We start from the raw sequence: 17,152 nt of genomic DNA on the forward strand, positions 1-17,152 counted from the left end.
TTCAAATGGTTGGCCAGCACAATGGCAATTCTTGGGGAATCAGAAAAATGCTCCCAAAACATCTTTACCGCATTCTCACTTTCACACTGTTGTCAGATTGAGATTAGACACTTTGGTTGACAAAAGTAAGGTCATACAAACAGCTATATGTGACCATGAAAGTATATAATCTTAAAGAAATAGGTTTGCAAATTAAAGAAAATGCCTAATCAAATTTTTAGTTACTTCTAAAAATTACTCCACAGTGCCAACAAAAGCCGATAGTCAAGAAAAGCAATTTAATTCAGCCTAGCAGCAAGCAGATTATAAGCCAAGCTTTAGCTTTGAATATCCCGGATGAGCCCCCAATTGTTACAACCGTGCCTCGGGAGATGAAAACATAAAACACAACACAAACAAAACTTTTATATTTATTAAAAAAGTTAGATTAAAAGAAACAATGTGAGAGAATTTCCGCTGACTGTATCTTGTATATTAATTCAAAATAAAGATACAAGAGTTCCTCATTCTGAACCAGGTGGCTCCACAGGATTAGTCAGTCCACATATGAAAAAATGTTTGATTACCATTTAAAAAATAGATTTATTATTTACTTATTGTTTATTGTTACAAAAAACTAAATCATTCATAGGGAAATAAGGTTATTTTTATGGGAAGAAAGCAGTTGGGGCAGGATTTACAGCCTGGAAGGCCCAGGGGAGAACATGTCAGCCAATTGTTCCTTAAGACTGGATGGGCTGCTTCCAGTAGTTTGGAGTAAAAATGCAACACTGAAATTGCTGAGAGACCTGACTTGGGTTGAGATCTGCCAATAAAACCTTTGGTTAAAAGAATAAGTCCACACCTTTCTTCTTAAAAGACTGGACTATTACACACTTCCTGTGCAAGCTACAAAACACCAAAAAAAAATTTTATTTTTTTGTGTGTGTGTAAAAATGTGCTAAGTAAGTATTTCAAGATGATGCTCCCAGTCAAGTTTCCCTTTGTACTTTCTTTTCATCGTATATTTGTATTGATATATTCTGTTTTAAAGGGCTAACCAGCACTACATTGATTGTATTCTGTTTAAATAAATCAAGTTAATCTGTATCATTCCTGGTGCATAATCAAATAAAATAAAAATTAAAAAATACAAATACATTATGTTGTGCAACGTTTAACTGCAGCATACTTTTTACTATCCACATGCAGTACATTGGCTTTTGTCAGGGCTCTGTGTGCGGGCAGGCGGAGAGGAGGATCCAAACGCAGGACTCAGACACAAATGTGAAACTCAAAAACCTCAGCTTTATTGCTGGTACGAAAACAAAACCTGAAGTGAACACGTAATATGGAGAACAGAAACACACAGGCATAATCTGAGGGTACGACGCGACACCGAGCATGGGAAAACACAGGGCTTAAATACACAGGGTAGTAATGAGGGAATGGGCCACAGAAGGGAGACACAGCTGGGGGAGATCAGGGCTAACGAGATGGGGGAAACAAAGCTGCACACACTAACATAAGACAGACTTTCACAATAAAACAGGAAACATGAATCACAACTCAGAGACACGGACTCAACACAGAGAGACAGAAAATGACACATGGAACTGAATTATACATGAAACCACAATTCCTAAAACATGGATAACAGAAACATGAAACTCTAATAATAATAATAATAATAATAATAATAATAATAATCACAACCACAAGAGAACAAGAAAACAATCCATGATGCAAAATTACACCAAAACATAATAAACTCAAAATACTGGGTCCAACGGACCCAGAACCGTGACAGGCTTTTATTGCCAATCATGTTTCCTTTTAATCCATGGGATAAAACTTTTATTTGTGGAGTAATTCATATAAACAGATATCAAGAAAATAAAGAGGTGGACTATTAAATATCATTTCATTCATCAGTTAACAAAGAGGTAAAGCAGACATTGTCTAGTACAAATGCAAAGACTAGGATTACATTTTTTTGTGAGCATTATTTATCATGATCAGTTTGTTCGCATAAAGTCAATTTATGTCAGCTCAGCCATGCTAGGCAAATTCTTTTCCCCACTGATCTTGTGAGTATTCTAATTTCAGATTTATCTTGAAGCACAAATTCCCCCACCATGGATTCAAAACACAAAAACGCCTTTATTTCGACTTGACTAGGCAGAACATTAAATTTTAAGGATATCCATCAAAAATAGATAAATCGTTGTAATGAATTGAAAAACTTAAGTCATCCTGTGCAGACTGTTTAACTGTGATTTCACAGATGGAAAATAAGTAAGATTTAAGTGTCATTTAAACACTAAGATATCTAGACAATTTTCCATAAAATTTAAATCTGAATTTTTCAGACAGCTCAAAGGAGTTGGATTTGGACCATTTCTTTTAAAAGATATGGCATTATTATTACTGAAATTATTAAAGCAAACACACTGCTTTATTGTTACTTCATTAGCTGTATTCTGCACAGTCAGGTGATCTTTTCTGCTTCTGAAAAACTGCAACATTTACAAGTAAAAATCTGCCTTAATCTTTCAGCTACTGCCTCCTGCTGGTACCTTCAGCTATTTGCAGAAAGTCACATGAGAAACTTGAAAGAAAAAAGGACACACACAGAAGCTAAATCCCTGTATTTGTAAACTGATCTTAAACTAACTCTGATTCATGTGCCTGACCTGAGACAACATGTGACTAACTCATTTTCCCTTTCCCCGATATGTGTGATCGAGCATGCTGCAGCAGCCCGAGGGAGTGCAGAGCTCACATCTGCTGTCAGCTGAGCTGTCCAAGTGTCACAAGAGCAAAATTACTGCAGCCCTAACGGGACCGCTGTATGAGTGTGGAGCAAAGCAGCTCTTAATGTAACAAAGTGCTTTAAAACACAGTGAAAGAAAGAAATCAGACTCTTTTTCAACATGTTGTCAGTGTAGATCATGTGTGTGTCATTCTGTCTGTAAACATGATAGCTCAGAAAGTTTTGAATGAATTCTAATAAAACATTGTAGGGTTTTATTAGTGGGATCATGTTAACAATTAGTTAAAATTAGGCAGGTAAAATTCACTGAGGACTTCAAGGCCAACTTAACGATTTATTGGTCAAAAATTGACAAAACATCTTATTAATGAGAAAATATTATTCTTACAAGTGTGATGTGCATAATTATTAACATATAGAGCATAGCTTATGAAGATTTAACATACAATGTCACATTTGAACTTTAACCTCACCTTCAAGATCAATAAATTGCACTGATGGTTGATAATAATGATGATAATAGTTGATAATAATGCTACATAGACCAATTTAAAATGAAAATGAAATGTTCACATGGGATGCTTTTCAAGTATTTTACAGTTACAGATATGTATATATGAAAACAAAAGGAGTACTTTCCTATGGCGTGGTGTGCTGGGGGAGCAGCACAGCAAAGAAGGACTCATCCAGGCTGGAGAAACTAATCAGGAAGGCGGGCTCTGTGGTCGGCATGAAGCTGGACACTCTGGTGACAGTGGCAGAGAAGAGGACCTTAAAGAAACTGATGGACATTATGAAGCATCCTCTGCACACGGTCGTAAACAATCAGAGGAGCCTATTCAGCGACAGGCTGCTTCTCCCAAAGTCAAAAACTAACAGACTTAAAAACTCCTTTGTCCCACAACTGTTTAACTCCTCACTGGAGGGGAGAGGGAGGAGAAACAGGGGGACAAGGGAGGGCGGGAACAACTGAGCTGTAGGTGCTTTTCTACACTGTGCAATATTTGCAATATTTGTTTTTTGTTTTGTCTTTATTTCTTATATTCGACTGTGCAATAATCACTGTGCAATATACTCACTCAAATGTGCAATCCTATTTATCCATATTGTATATTCTGTATCTATATATGTGTATATGTGTATATATGGTGTATTTATGCTTATATCCTTACTCTCATTCCCCTTAATGTATCTGTAACATGCAACTTCTTTTGGTGCTTTGCTACTGGAAACTGAATTTCCCGGAGGAACCCACCCGATGGATTAATAAAGTTTCATCTAATCTCTAATCTCTAATCTAAAATAAACTTTTTTTTTCACTTGTTATTTTAAAAAGAACAGAGAAAACAAAAATGATTAAACACAAAACCCAATACTATTTCCTTAAAAGTAAATATGGAGAGTGAGCTTCTTATTAATGATGGAAATGTCTTAGTAAAGACAGAAAAAGTTTCATGTTCTTGTGTTGTTATTGACGAAAAAGAATCATTACAAGTTTGATGATGTTTTATAAACATCATATAGGATGTAAAGGATCTGAATGCGGCACATAGATAACGGAGCATCTCCCTCCCTCCCTCTCTTTGCCCTCATCAGCACCACCGTCTGCATCCTGCTGAGCTCTCAGAGCGTCCTGCCTCTCCGACGGGGACGGGACGCCATCTTGTTTGTTTTAGTGGAAGAGGAGGCGGAGGGGTACGGGGGAAAAAAATAACCCCCAACCAACGGCAGCGACGGCACGGCCGGCAAAAACAGAAACGCGCCAGACGGCTAACCGGTGAGTATTTTATGTCTAGCGTAAACAGAAGATTAGATTTGTGTGGATAATTAAAAAAAAGAAATAAATAAATAAAAGAGAGAAAACGGGGCTAGCGTCGCGGTGCTTTTGAAAGACAGCTGCTAATACTAGCTTATCTGCAGCATCACCTGTTGGGATGCAGGGAGCGTCAACGATGTAACGGACATCTCATTTAAAACGGTCAAATAAAACCTGCCCGGTCTTCTTCTGTCTGCGGTTACAGGGTCGCTGTGTTTCCCGGTAATAACAGTATAACATCTGCATTTGGGCCAGCACTTTGATTGGAGTCATCCTGCAGGTGCTGCATGTTGTTTCTATTATTAAATCATTACATCCTTCAGTATCATGACTGTCCTGGCTAACGGTGTAGCTGCAGGTCATTTCTACAGTATCCACGGTAACGTGCGGGTATACACCTAACAGGCTATATAATTAGCCATAAATAAAAGGGGCCAATTAGGATAAATAACACTACTGCTCCTTTGTTAAAATGTTGCGTTTACTGTAAAATTATCTGCGATGACACATTGCCCAGACATAAAGTGACAAAGTGATTTCTGATATTTGTCCAAAAATATTTTTCTTGTATTTAAACTGTTGTAAATGAGCTGTTAGCCTATAATGTGTCCCAATTTTGGCCTACTTTGTAAAATGAGATTGACATCCTTTATATTACAGATCCTTAATAATTATAGAGTCCTAATCGCTCAAGTGGCTATCACTGTTTTGTTTGTTTGTTTATTATTACAAATTAGTAATTAATATAAAAGACATTAAATAAAAGTTTACAGTTTTCCCTCAGCAGTGACAAATATTTTTGCTAGTTGAGTTGATCCAAATGAGGGATTTTGCTAAAATAATTCACTAAATTCATGGAAATTATTTGATAAATATCTTATCACATTTTAAACATGTAAAATAAGGTTCTACTGTTGTTTGTGTCCAAGTATTACCTATTACTTAAAATATACACACACATAAGTAAAATATTTAGGAGAAACCAGTGTTAAAGTATGAATATTATTGTTTATATTATTATACAATATTAAATTATTGCACAGATCAGTGCATTTCTTTAATTTGACTGTACTGTAAAGTCTTATGTTGAAAGTTTACTCTCTCACCCAGCTCCTTAGTGTAGTCCAAGGAGCAGCCCTCAACAAAGCCAGGGCTCCTCACAAGTTTTTTTTAGTCTTTTTTCTCTGAGTTCCTCCATCCCCAGCAGACCACAGCATAGAAGATTAAAGAGCTACCACAGTGTCCCAGAAGGTCCTTAACGGCATCCTGAACACAACAAAGGGCCTCAGACGATTTTAGCCTTTCTTATACAGGACATCTATATTATGTGACCAATCCACTTTGCTATTAAGATTAACATGCAAGTATTTGTAAGCTGACACAGTCTTAATCTCCAGGCCTTGAATGTTTACTGGTGTAAACTGTATCACCTTGCAGAGGAAGTCAGTCACCATTGTCTTGCTGGAGTTTATTCAAAAACAGTTTTTTTTTGCACACCATTCAGTGAAATTGGTAATAACCTCCCTGTATTCCAAGTTGTCCCCTTCTGATATATACCCAACAACAACAACTGTCCATGTTGTATCTGAAGTCCAGTCTGTAAAGGATTAAAAGGAACAGGGAGAGTACTCTACATTGTGGAGCCCCAGTGTTGTATGCCACTACATTAGACACACTGTCACAAAGTTGAAAGCAGTGTGGTTTTTTTGTGAGATAGTCTCTGATCTATGCAGTCAGGTGGCAGCAGGCTATCGGGTTCAGGCTTTTTCCCCTGAACTAATATTAGCAAAACTTAACTAACAGAAGAAAAACTGTCTGGCTGATGGATGTAAATGAGAGCGATAAAATGAGCAGCTCATTCTCTGCCTTCTCTGGATTTTATGCATGCAGGTTAGATGATATGCCTCTGCAGTCTGTATCTGCACTCTGTGTGACACTGGGACTGCTCCAATCACAGGCGGTGGTTTCAAAAAGTCTCAGTTAATCAGTTTGCACCTTGTTATATGCTTATCAAGATAACCCAATCAGTTATTTTCTTTTCAACATCCCCACATAGTTTACCCCTTCATACTGGTGATGTCAGTCATGTGCACTGTACTGTTTCTCTCTTTGTTTTTTTTCTTTCTCTCTAGGCCTGACGCATCCCCCACTTCCCCTTTCCCTTGTGGTGAGAAGGCATCGAGACGATGTTTTACGCACACTTTGTCCTCAGCAAACGTGGGCCGCTGGCTAAAATCTGGCTGGCGGCCCACTGGGACAAGAAGCTGACCAAGGCACATGTTTTTGAGTGCAATTTGGAGAGCAGCGTGGAGAGCATCATCTCACCCAAGGTTATTTCTCAGGCTACCACAGCTAACTCCAACAGACTTTGATTACTGTACACTAGGGATTTTCCATTTTTTAACACAGTTTCCACTAAAATCTGTCAGTCTGAAGCAGCTACAGTGAATTAAAGAAACAGAGTTCAGGCAGCAGAAATTGCTGAAGTTGTGCTCTTTCCTTAGTGACAAGTTTCCTTATTACTCTAAAAATCCTGAATAATAAACTTTGTTGCAGTGACATGCAATTAATTTCTATATATAGTATTTGATATTACTATTTGGCACTGGGGCACCTATCAATTAACCTTACAGTAGCTGCTCTGCCATGGAAAACCATGCCATGAAGCTCCTGGCACACAGTTTTTGTGTTTTTTTTCTAACCGCTCCCATGTGATAAAGTGATTACCCCATTACTGCATGTAAATAGAACCTGTAACACTCTTTATTAGTTCCATAAATTGGTTATCGGTCTCCTTGATTGCTAATAGTTGGTATTAGCCCTGAAAAAGCCACATTGGTCAATCCCTGCTGTAAAATGTGGCTGTTTCTTATTAGGTTTCAGTGTCTACCTTCATGTAGTCATCCTATAATTACATTGTAGGCCCTTATTGTTTTTTTTAGTTTTTTTTATATATTATTCTGGTTTAATTTTCTCTCAGGATTTCTTTATAGTACAGACTTGTTAATTTCATTTATATAGCAGAACTCATCGGTTGTGAGACAGACTGCTTTTTTGATTCCCACATGTGGAAGAAGTGACACAGTTTATGTAGAAGACAGAAGTTACTGTATTACTAAATGTATGTCTTTGTTTTTTTACAGGTAAAAATGGCTTTACGGACTTCAGGGCATCTGCTGCTGGGGGTGGTGCGAATCTACCACAGGAAGGCCAAATACCTGCTGGCAGACTGTAATGAGGCCTTCATCAAGATCAAAATGGCATTTAGACCAGGTTGGGAACAGCAGATAAATCAAAACTAGGCTTTCCAAAAACCATATTAAATACATACTCATACAGCAGCAGTTAGGGCCCTGAAAGAGCCTCTGTTACTTTAGATGCACATGCTAACTACGCATGTGTCACATACACTAAAGCTGCTTTTCTACCTCGTGTTGTTTCAGGTGTGGTGGATCTTCCAGAGGAGAACAGAGAAGCAGCGTACAACGCTATCACTCTGCCCGAGGAGTTTCATGATTTTGACCAGCCACTACCAGACTTAGAGTGAGTCCTACAGTCTTCCTGAGAGAGCACAATGCAGAATAAGACTACAAAGAACAAAGTTGTTGTACAAAATAAACTGTGCAGATCACAGCCATTAAATAAAAATGGTGTCGTGTAAGGTAGCGTAAACTTGTTGTCTGTATTGTACACGGCCCACATGCTTAGCCACCCCCTCAGAGTCCCAAAATATATTAACAACAGCATTTAAATGACAGTGTGTTGTGTTTTGCACAGTGACATTGATGTAGCTCAACAGTTCAACTTGAACCAGAGCAGAGTGGAGGAGATCACCATGAGAGAGGAGGTGGGCAACCTCAACCTGCTGCAGGACAATGATTTCGGTACTTTGTTTTTTGGGTTTTTTTTAATCTTTATGTAGGATTTGATCAATTAAACACCAACATCCAAACACCAATGTAAAACCACATTTCAGTATTTTAGTGACACTTTGTTTCAAGGCTGATTCCTTGACTTCCTCACTGTTTTTTCATGCAGCCGACTTTGGGATGGATGACCGGGAAATGATGCGAGAGGAGAGCGCGTTTGAGGTAGACATTATGGGAGCATCAGCTTCGAACTTGCTACTGGAGACTGAGGGTGGTGCTAACCAGATGGCCGATAAGTCCAACCATTTGGAATATGATGACCAGTACAAGGATGACTTTGGAGACAACCCCATGGAGAGCAATGAGGGAGGAATGCTGGGTAAGAGCTAACACTAAATTTAAAAACAGATTATTTTATTTACTCAATGACATCTGTAGATGACGCTGTTTTCGTCTGGCTAGTGGATGAAAAAGTGTACTTTTTCTTTTCTTGTATTTCTGTGTAGTGGACAAGCTGCTGAGTAACGAGGATGGAGGCGGCATCTTTGACGACCCTCCTGCCATCACAGAGAGTGTGATGATGCCTCAGGACCATGGAGACGATGACGATGACTTTGATGCTCTCTCAGGTCAGTTTCACAAACTCCTCAGGGCTAAAATATAATATTTTTTAGTCTTTAGCTAGAGTGTGGTATGTTACGGAGAGTAAAAATTACAGTGTAGTTGTGTCATTATCATGAAATGCAGATCTAATATGATGTGTATGTGTGTGGTGTTAGCGGGAGCCCCAGATAGTCCGGACTCAGGCCCAACAGAGCCCCTACCAGCTATGACTGACCAGGCAGAGCAAACTACTCTGGTCCACAACGAGGAAGAAACCTTCGCCCTGGAGCCCATCGACATCACAGGTAATCCAGCTAATTTTGTTTTTGTTTTGTTTCTAATTACTCAGCAGCTCTCTCGCTCTCTGTAACAGAAAAAATAACTAATGAAGATGGAACGTAAGAAAGATGACAGCCGTGCTAATGAGCATGATTCTGTTGTGCTGTGATCTAGAAAATGAGCGGTTATACATGTCAGAGTCAGTCGGCATTTAACCAGTTGACCGGAGCAAAGCGTAACCACATTCCAGTTATTCACACTCAGCAGACTAATCTGTCATGACGTGTGTGATGTTAGGCACGGTGCAAAGTGCCTCACATGTCAGCAACATTAAAAATGTGATTTGATTTCAAATGGTTCATGTTGTTTTGGACAGTATCTTAAATTTTGCTTCTGACAAATAGCCTTCATATTATAATAATTAAAAAGAGTAAAGCTAACACTCAAATGAATGAAAACCAAACTGAAATACACTTATCTATTTTGGAAACGAACTTAAAACTGATTTTAAAACAAAAACTCAAATGCTCTGAAATGCACCAGATCAGCAAGATAATAAAACTCCTGTTTCTACAATGAAATGGTAAATGGACTGGTTCTTATATAGCACCTTTCTCTATCTGAGCACTTTGCACAACTTGCCTCATTCACATTCACACACATTCATAACTCCAATGGATGCATCTGTGAGCAGTTAGTTAGTATCTTGCACAAGGATATTTGGCATGCAGACTGGAGCAGCTAGGGATCGAACCACCAACCTTCCAATTAGCAGGTGACTTGCTCTACCTGAGGTAAATATCATTAAGCACTAAAATGAGCCCTTGTCTTCCTGATCTACAGTGAAGGAGACCAAGGCAAAGCGTAAGAGGAAGCTGATTGTAGACAGCGTGAAGGAGCTGGATAGTAAAACTATTCGTGCACAGCTTTCTGATTACTCTGACATTGTCACAACCCTGGATCTGGCTCCGCCCACAAAGAAACTGATGATGTGGAAGGAGACGGGAGGAGTTGAGAAGCTTTTCTCCCTTCCAGCTCAACCTCTATGGAATGCCAGACTGCTCAAGGTAACCGATGTCATTCAGGGACATTTGTGCACAGTGTTGTAGTGGTCACGGCGACACACATTACAAACACTGACTCTATGTTTGCCCTCACTAGATGTTTACAAGATGCCTGACACCATTAGTCCCAGACGAACTGAGGAAGAGGAGGAAAGGTGGAGAAGCCGACAGTCTGGATGAGTTTCTCAAAGATCTGGAGAACCCCGAAGTGCCAAGAGAGGAAACAACAGGCCACCAACAGAGAGACATCATGGGTAAGAAACAGACTCCATATAAAAGATAGAATAGCTTCAAAAGTCTGAAAACTGAAGTAAACATAAAGTGCCTCAAACTGAAATTAATTTAGTAAATTATGGTCTCTATTTGCAGTTTTATTTAAATATTATTTCTCACAGACATACATTGCAAAGTGTTTTAAGAAAACAAATGTAAAATAAAATGGGCAGTAAAGACATTTAATGTGAAATGCAAGCGTTTAAAAACAAAATTTATACAAATGCATGAACAAGACATCTAGAACAAAGATAAGAGCTCTATAGAAATAAGCTAAACTGAAACATGTTCCACAGTAAGATCTGCCCATCATTCATTACATCTTATATTTGGACTATGTTACATTCATCTTTTACATACAGTCTATGAAAATATTTTTTTGTGATTATTAAGGATGATTACATTTGTTAAAACTTCAGCAAAGTTGAAATTGTAAGTCATTACATTTTTAAATTTCTTTATGTGCCTTGGTCTTAAATTTACATTGTCTATAAGTTGCTGTCCATGGTTTTCCCACCAGTGTTCATTTGAAGTAGCACAAAATATGTTCTTGATTTTTCTTCCAGACCAGACCATCATGGAAGAGGCCAGCGTGCTGCAGACTTCAGCTGTAGAGGGGAGCAGGACAACCTTGGATGAGTCAGTCATGCCACCTCCATCCTCCCAACGAGGCCTGAAACGCAAGGCCCAGGACACAGAGCCAGCCCTCCCTGTGAGTACATGTTTTTCAGAGTTTGTCACATTGCGTTTTCTCTGTCTCTCTGATGTGTCCTCTGACCCCGCCTCACTCCAGATGGGGGCCTTGGACCAACAGCAGCAGCAGCAACAGCAACAGCAGGGGTCCAGACCATCTAATGCACCCCAACAGCTCGAGGCATCCACTGTGGAGGTACTCCCGGAGGAAACAACCACCACCAACATCAGCCAGCTGATAGAACTGGACCTGCTCACCGACAAGGACAAGAAGAAGAATGATGATGACTCTGATGAAGAGGTGAAATAAAGATTCCCAAACCTTGCTTCTTCACTTTTCGCAAACCTTTTTCATTTATTCAGAGTAAATAAGCAACCTAATTTTTATGTAGTTTATTTATCTATAAGTTGGTATAAGGATTTATGTGTATTTATGTCAGGAGGAGGAGGCGCAGGGAGGAGACCAGGACCAGGAGGAGAGGAGGTGGAACAAAAGAACCCAGCAAATGCTTCATGGTCTCCAGGTATGTATGTGATCTCATCTTACCAGATAAGAAAACAGCAGAGTGATATGTTGTTGGTACAACTTATAGAAATATCTGAACTCAGATCCACACACTGAGACACCCTGGATGTTTCTGAGTGCTTTAAGAAGGGAGACTGACATCTCGTTGTATGAAGAAACAACTTATGTGCTTTTATTTGACCTTTTTTCCCCCAAAATATACTCATGTGCAGTAGAAAACCATATGAATCCTCTCTGAAGTGGAATTGTTTCTAGTCTAATGGTGTCAAGTTTGTTTTTTGCTTTTTTAGATTTAAAATTAAGATGTAAAACATGACACAGTCCAACTAAACTCACAAGGAGTTAACATGAAACATCTTAAAGTGCATAACATAAAATAAAAATTCATTTCACAGATTCAGTTTGATTATTATGTGAAAAGACCACCAATACAAGTTTTTATGACTTATTTTGTTTAAATCAGCCACAGCTGTGATTTTACAGATGACTTAGAGAATTTAGGATTGTGGCCATAGACACAATCAGGATGCTATCCCGTTGGATTTTTGAAATCTACATTGTGAAACTTTAACTTTAGGGTTTTTTTCCCATATCTGGATGAGAGGATGGTTAATTGGTTTGGTTATAAATACAGACACACTAATACAATAATAAAGTTTTTCATGCAGAACTGAAGTACAAATTTGCCGGAGGGCCTGTGCCAGACTGCAAGCCATCATCTATTAAAAACCTCGCAGTAGCCTCATACACACACACACACACACACACACACACACACTCTCTGGGGTTTTGCAAACCTTTTTTTTCCTTGTAACAATGTGGGACAGATAATCAATGCTTAAGTCAATACTTACAATAAAAAGGGTCAAATTTTTAATTCATATTTAGTGCTCACTGTTGCTGTTTTACAAGGCTGCTAAAGTGCTGATTAGGTTTACTTTTTGGAAACTTTGCTGACAATACATGTATACTTATACTAAGTGTATTTGGAGTATATTTGAAGATTTGAGTAATATGCCCCCTAGTGGTGAGTAGTGAGTGTGAGTGTGTGAGGTCAGGCCTGTGAGTCTGACCTCAGGCAGAGCTTAGTTGAGATTTTGGATTATTATCTTATATTATAACACTTTTAGGTAATAGCCCGACAGTTTCGCTTGCGGATGGCATTTTTTATGCCAGAGGCAAGCTCCATACTCAATATATTTGCAGATTTCCACAGCATCAGGTAATATTAAGACTACCGACTGGCATCGTATAAGTAGATGTACCTTGCATAAGCTTAAAATCAATTTCCATATCAAAGTATGCAAAATGACAGGCTTCCTCTTGCTCACACTCTTTCTCACTGCATCACAGAGGGTGATGGCTAAAACCGGTGCCCAGTCGGTCAGCCTGCTGGATCTGTGCAGGAACAACAACAGGAAGCAGGCAGCTGCCAAGTTCTACAGCTTTCTGGTCTTGAAGAAGCAGCAGGCAGTGGAGCTCGTCCAGGAGGAGCCTTACAGTGATATCATCGCTACGCCGGGTCCTCGCTTCCACATCGTCTAAAAAAACCCATTCCTTTTAATCTTTTAAAGAAAAAAAACTGCTCGGAGGTCAGTACTTTTAGTCAGCAGCACTATCTGTTAGTTTAACACAAGTCTTATTTAAGTATGCTGAGATTGTTTTGTTTGTGAAATGGTTTCATTTTTGCATCATTTAGATGTGAAGCAGTGGTGGTTCAGTGGAAGTGGGTCTGACTAATGTAGTTGGAACTCAAACAATGAACTTATTTATTATTTACTCACTTTATATCCCAATAACTATAAAAGATCACCTGCATCTCATTGTTTGCTGCCGTCTCACCAAAGTGAAGGAGTCCAGTGTAATGATTTGTTTACAGTCAGTCAAACATGTTACTTCCATTTTTCTCACTACTGCAGGTGAAGGTTTACTTCTGAAGTCTCTCACCATCATATTAGGAAGAAGGAGCATGCACTGTTTCCAAGAGTACATTTAAACAGTTATTATAGTAGTTCTCTACAGACTCAACCAGCAGCTAATCATTATACAGCTGTAGAGTAGCACTTTAAGTATTACAGACTCTAAGTTGTTGTTGCTGTTGCTGTCAGTAAAAAAAAAAAAAAAATAGACATGACCCAAATCCACACAACATACTAATTTCTAAGCAGGATTTGAGGATTGTGCAAACTTAAAAATAGTGATGGCTATCAGCCTCCTGACACAAATCCTCTGGAAGGATTTGTGTCAGGAGGGTCATGACGGAAACATTAAAAGTGAGCATAATTTATGCACCGTTAATTTATGGCTGCTCTCTTACTCAAGGTGTGTTCTTACCGGCATTGGGAAAGACAGTAAAAGTGACAAAACAGTGATTAAACTTCATTGCTTATTGTCAAAGGTCTATTTAAACAATTTAAATTGTGTTAATTTTCAGTAAATTTCACCAAAATTCTAACTTTTTTTTAGTAAAGAAATCTGTGGCATCAATTTGAAAATCTTATATCGCCTTTTTCTCATGTTCACGCTGTCTGAGGCCCGCCTGCCTGACCAGGGGATAACAAAACCCCATCAACCTTCAGGTTAAGGGGTAAAAATCACCTTTTTTTTTCAGCGCATCGTGATTATGCACACTTTTCCTGATTCAGATTTAAAATTCTGATAAAACAGGCCTGGGAACACCTTTAACAACTCCTGCTGCTTCCTCTCTAAACTTGGAAGGAATTAAGTTTTCTCCATCATTGCCTGTTAGTATAAAATATGAAATATTGAGACTTTTCATCACGTTGTCTTGGACCTTGTTACTATGTGCTGTGGATTTGGGACACAGTTTAATAAAACCTAGCTTCGGGACCTCAGCCTATAGATAAAAACATGAGTGGTCTGCTATACTTGCATGCTATCCTGAAATATTTGAATCGAGTCCAATTTGTGTGAAATTTCTTTTCATTGCCATGTTACTTTTTTTCAAATCCTTAAAATAACTTGAGGTCAGATTCACTTTACTCAGTGTCCTTATTGTATATGGATACAGTGATGCACTGTCTTGTTTATTAAGACAATTAAGTTGTTGTGCTCTGTGTCACTTTTGATAGTATTAATTTATTGTTGTATTGCTGTATAGCAGCTAAAGAGAATGAATTGTTTTTTCATTTAAAAGCAGATTTCATTATTAATCTCTAGAATGGCTGGATGACAGGATCAGATGGAAACTGGATGGACTTTTGTTGCTGCAAGTCATCGTGGTATGAGAAAATACTGCAGCTTAAATTTAATCTGCACGAAATATCAACAGTGGAAACAAGTTAGTGTGTCCAGAGACAGCTAAATGCATTGTTTTTGATATCCCCTTCCATCTAAAAAAAAAGAAAAAGGGTAAACTGTTTAATGTCTGAGTGCATCTTATATTTTAAACTATGTGCCTGTAATGAAACCTGCTTTTTTGATTTTGTATAAAAGAAATCATAAAGATGTTGTCTGAGAACAGTTTCATTCCCTTACCTGTAAGGTTTTTCAAAATAAAACAAATACCACTACAAAATGGCATTTTTAAAATATTATGTAATAAACGTTTCTTTTCCTCTGCAGTCATATCAAAAAGTAAACCTAGAAATCAGGTGAATGGAGAAGGTTGAAGTCTCTGTCTTCCTGCTGTTTTATGTATTAGCAGCTGCTGGGGCAGCTGTGCCATCTCCTGCCTCCACTTTTCGTTTCTTGTGTCGGCTTCTCTTCCTCTTCCCCTCCTGCTCTGTCTTCTTCAGCGGAGGTGTCGGGACTCCTTTCTTCTTTTTCTTCAGGCAGCTCAGCGGGTTGGGGTTGGACTGTTTCCTCTTCCTCTTCTTCCCACGCCTTTCTCCGTCCTTCTGGCCAATTCCCTGCTCCTCCTTCAGGGTCCGGATACTCTGTTGCTGGGCCGGGCTGACCAGCTCTCCCAGCTGGACGGCCTGGACGTGGTTGAGGGACGCCTGGCTGGGCTTGTCCAGCACAATGGTGTTGAGGATGATGTAAAGCAGAGGAACTCCTGGAATTTTCTTCAGCCCCGTGGTGACTGTGTGGTCCTGAAGACACAATGAGACCAAGGAGATATTTGTAACTTATCTGTCATCTGCTCCACTGAGCAGTTATAATCCCAAATCAGACAAGAATGAAAACAAGTTTTCAGCAGCCTATCTCCTCGGTTCCCAGATGTTTACAGGCTGTTGTCAAAAGAACAGAGCATGATACACACAAAACATGTCCCTGTAACAATTTTTGAGACTTGTTGCTGCCATCAAATTCGAAATAAGCCAATATGTTTTCACAAAAGAGTAAAAGGAATCAATTTAAGCATTTTCTACGTTTTCTATGTTCAACTCTGGGTAGAAAATGCAAATCGCTGCATTATGTTTTTTTGGGAATCGAGTTTATCGGAGCACCCAAAGCTGGCTTTCAAAAATATTTTCCCACTTTCATCTCATTATTTACCTGTGTGGCAACGAAGTAGTGGTGCGAGTTGGTCTCTTCCAGCATGGACAGCAGACACTCTGATGCTGAGACCGGCTCCTTGAAATGCGGACACTTCCTGACCTGAAACCTCTGCAGGATGATCTTGGCCCCGTACAGCTGTTTTCCAAGCGTCTCGAGCTCCTTCAGCGCACAGCTGAACGTGAACACGTGGACATATTATTAAAAGGTGTATGATGACGGTGTTGTGCCAAAAAGTGACCGGGGGTAGTGGGTGGGGAGGAGGGGGGTGCTCAGAGGTGAATACACTCACCTGGTGGTGCACAACTGCACCTCTCCCATTAGGTATTTGGGCATCTGCTCTTTGATCTGAATCTTGTTCTTCAAGGCCGCTTGACAGAAAGTTCCATCGATGAGGATTTGGAAGGGTTCCCTGAAGCCGAAGTTGTATTTGTAGAAACTGATCGTCTTCTTGGCTTGTTTCTGCCGCTTAATCTTCATGGCGGCGGGCCAGTGACGAAAGAGCGCGTATTAAAACACAAACAACCGTCAGTGACGCGCGTTAACCGTGAAAATACTGTTAACGTTATAACGTTAGAATTATCAAACACAGCATGTGCGCTGTACACAACACGCTTACGGTCGTTGCCCCTCAACTGTCCGACTGGAAACAACATGTAGGACTAAAGTTCCCGCTTTCTGTCTTTCTTTCTTGTATGTTGTTAGTGTAAAACATTTGCTTTGAATTATAGAAGACCTCCAGCCTGTCGCTATTAATTATTTTTCTCTGAGCAGCAAATATTCTTCCTATTTTCATGAAGTTCATTAAACAGT

The 17,152-nt window shown here is 39.2% G+C and overlaps 2 protein-coding genes across 5 annotated transcripts; one reads left to right on the plus strand and one right to left on the minus strand.

Moving 5' to 3' along the window:
- Positions 1-4,383: 4,383 nt before the first annotated feature.
- Positions 4,384-15,241, plus strand: LOC120726793 (double-strand-break repair protein rad21 homolog A-like). Of its 4 annotated transcripts, XM_040020744.1 has the most exons (15): positions 4,384-4,532; positions 6,704-6,901; positions 7,715-7,844; positions 8,015-8,114; positions 8,349-8,455; positions 8,610-8,819; positions 8,947-9,069; positions 9,220-9,348; positions 10,166-10,389; positions 10,484-10,640; positions 11,226-11,371; positions 11,453-11,653; positions 11,793-11,876; positions 13,232-13,470; positions 15,059-15,241. In XM_040020744.1, the coding sequence occupies exons 2-14, from the start codon at positions 6,758-6,760 to the stop codon at positions 13,421-13,423; spliced, it is 1,947 nt and encodes a 648-aa protein (XP_039876678.1). In that variant the 5' UTR covers positions 4,384-4,532; positions 6,704-6,757; the 3' UTR covers positions 13,424-13,470; positions 15,059-15,241. The 4 variants fall into 4 exon arrangements, with proteins under 4 accessions (XP_039876678.1, XP_039876674.1, XP_039876677.1 ...); XM_040020740.1 differs by lacking the exon at positions 15,059-15,241 and having other exon boundaries at positions 13,232-14,045; XM_040020743.1 differs by lacking the exons at positions 4,384-4,532; positions 15,059-15,241 and adding an exon at positions 4,575-4,851 and having other exon boundaries at positions 13,232-14,045.
- utp23 (UTP23 small subunit processome component) lies at positions 14,437-16,994 on the minus strand. Its single transcript, XM_040020745.1, has 3 exons — positions 16,632-16,994; positions 16,340-16,514; positions 14,437-15,933 (listed from the first exon to the last, which is right to left on the minus strand). The coding sequence occupies exons 1-3, from the start codon at positions 16,817-16,819 to the stop codon at positions 15,532-15,534; spliced, it is 765 nt and encodes a 254-aa protein (XP_039876679.1). The 5' UTR covers positions 16,820-16,994; the 3' UTR covers positions 14,437-15,531.
- Between the last annotated feature and the right edge of the window lie 158 nt (positions 16,995-17,152).

Source organism: Simochromis diagramma, unplaced genomic scaffold (genome assembly GCF_900408965.1).
Source record: "Simochromis diagramma unplaced genomic scaffold, fSimDia1.1 OVJJ01000753.1, whole genome shotgun sequence".
Lineage (NCBI taxonomy): Eukaryota > Metazoa > Chordata > Actinopteri > Cichliformes > Cichlidae > Simochromis > Simochromis diagramma.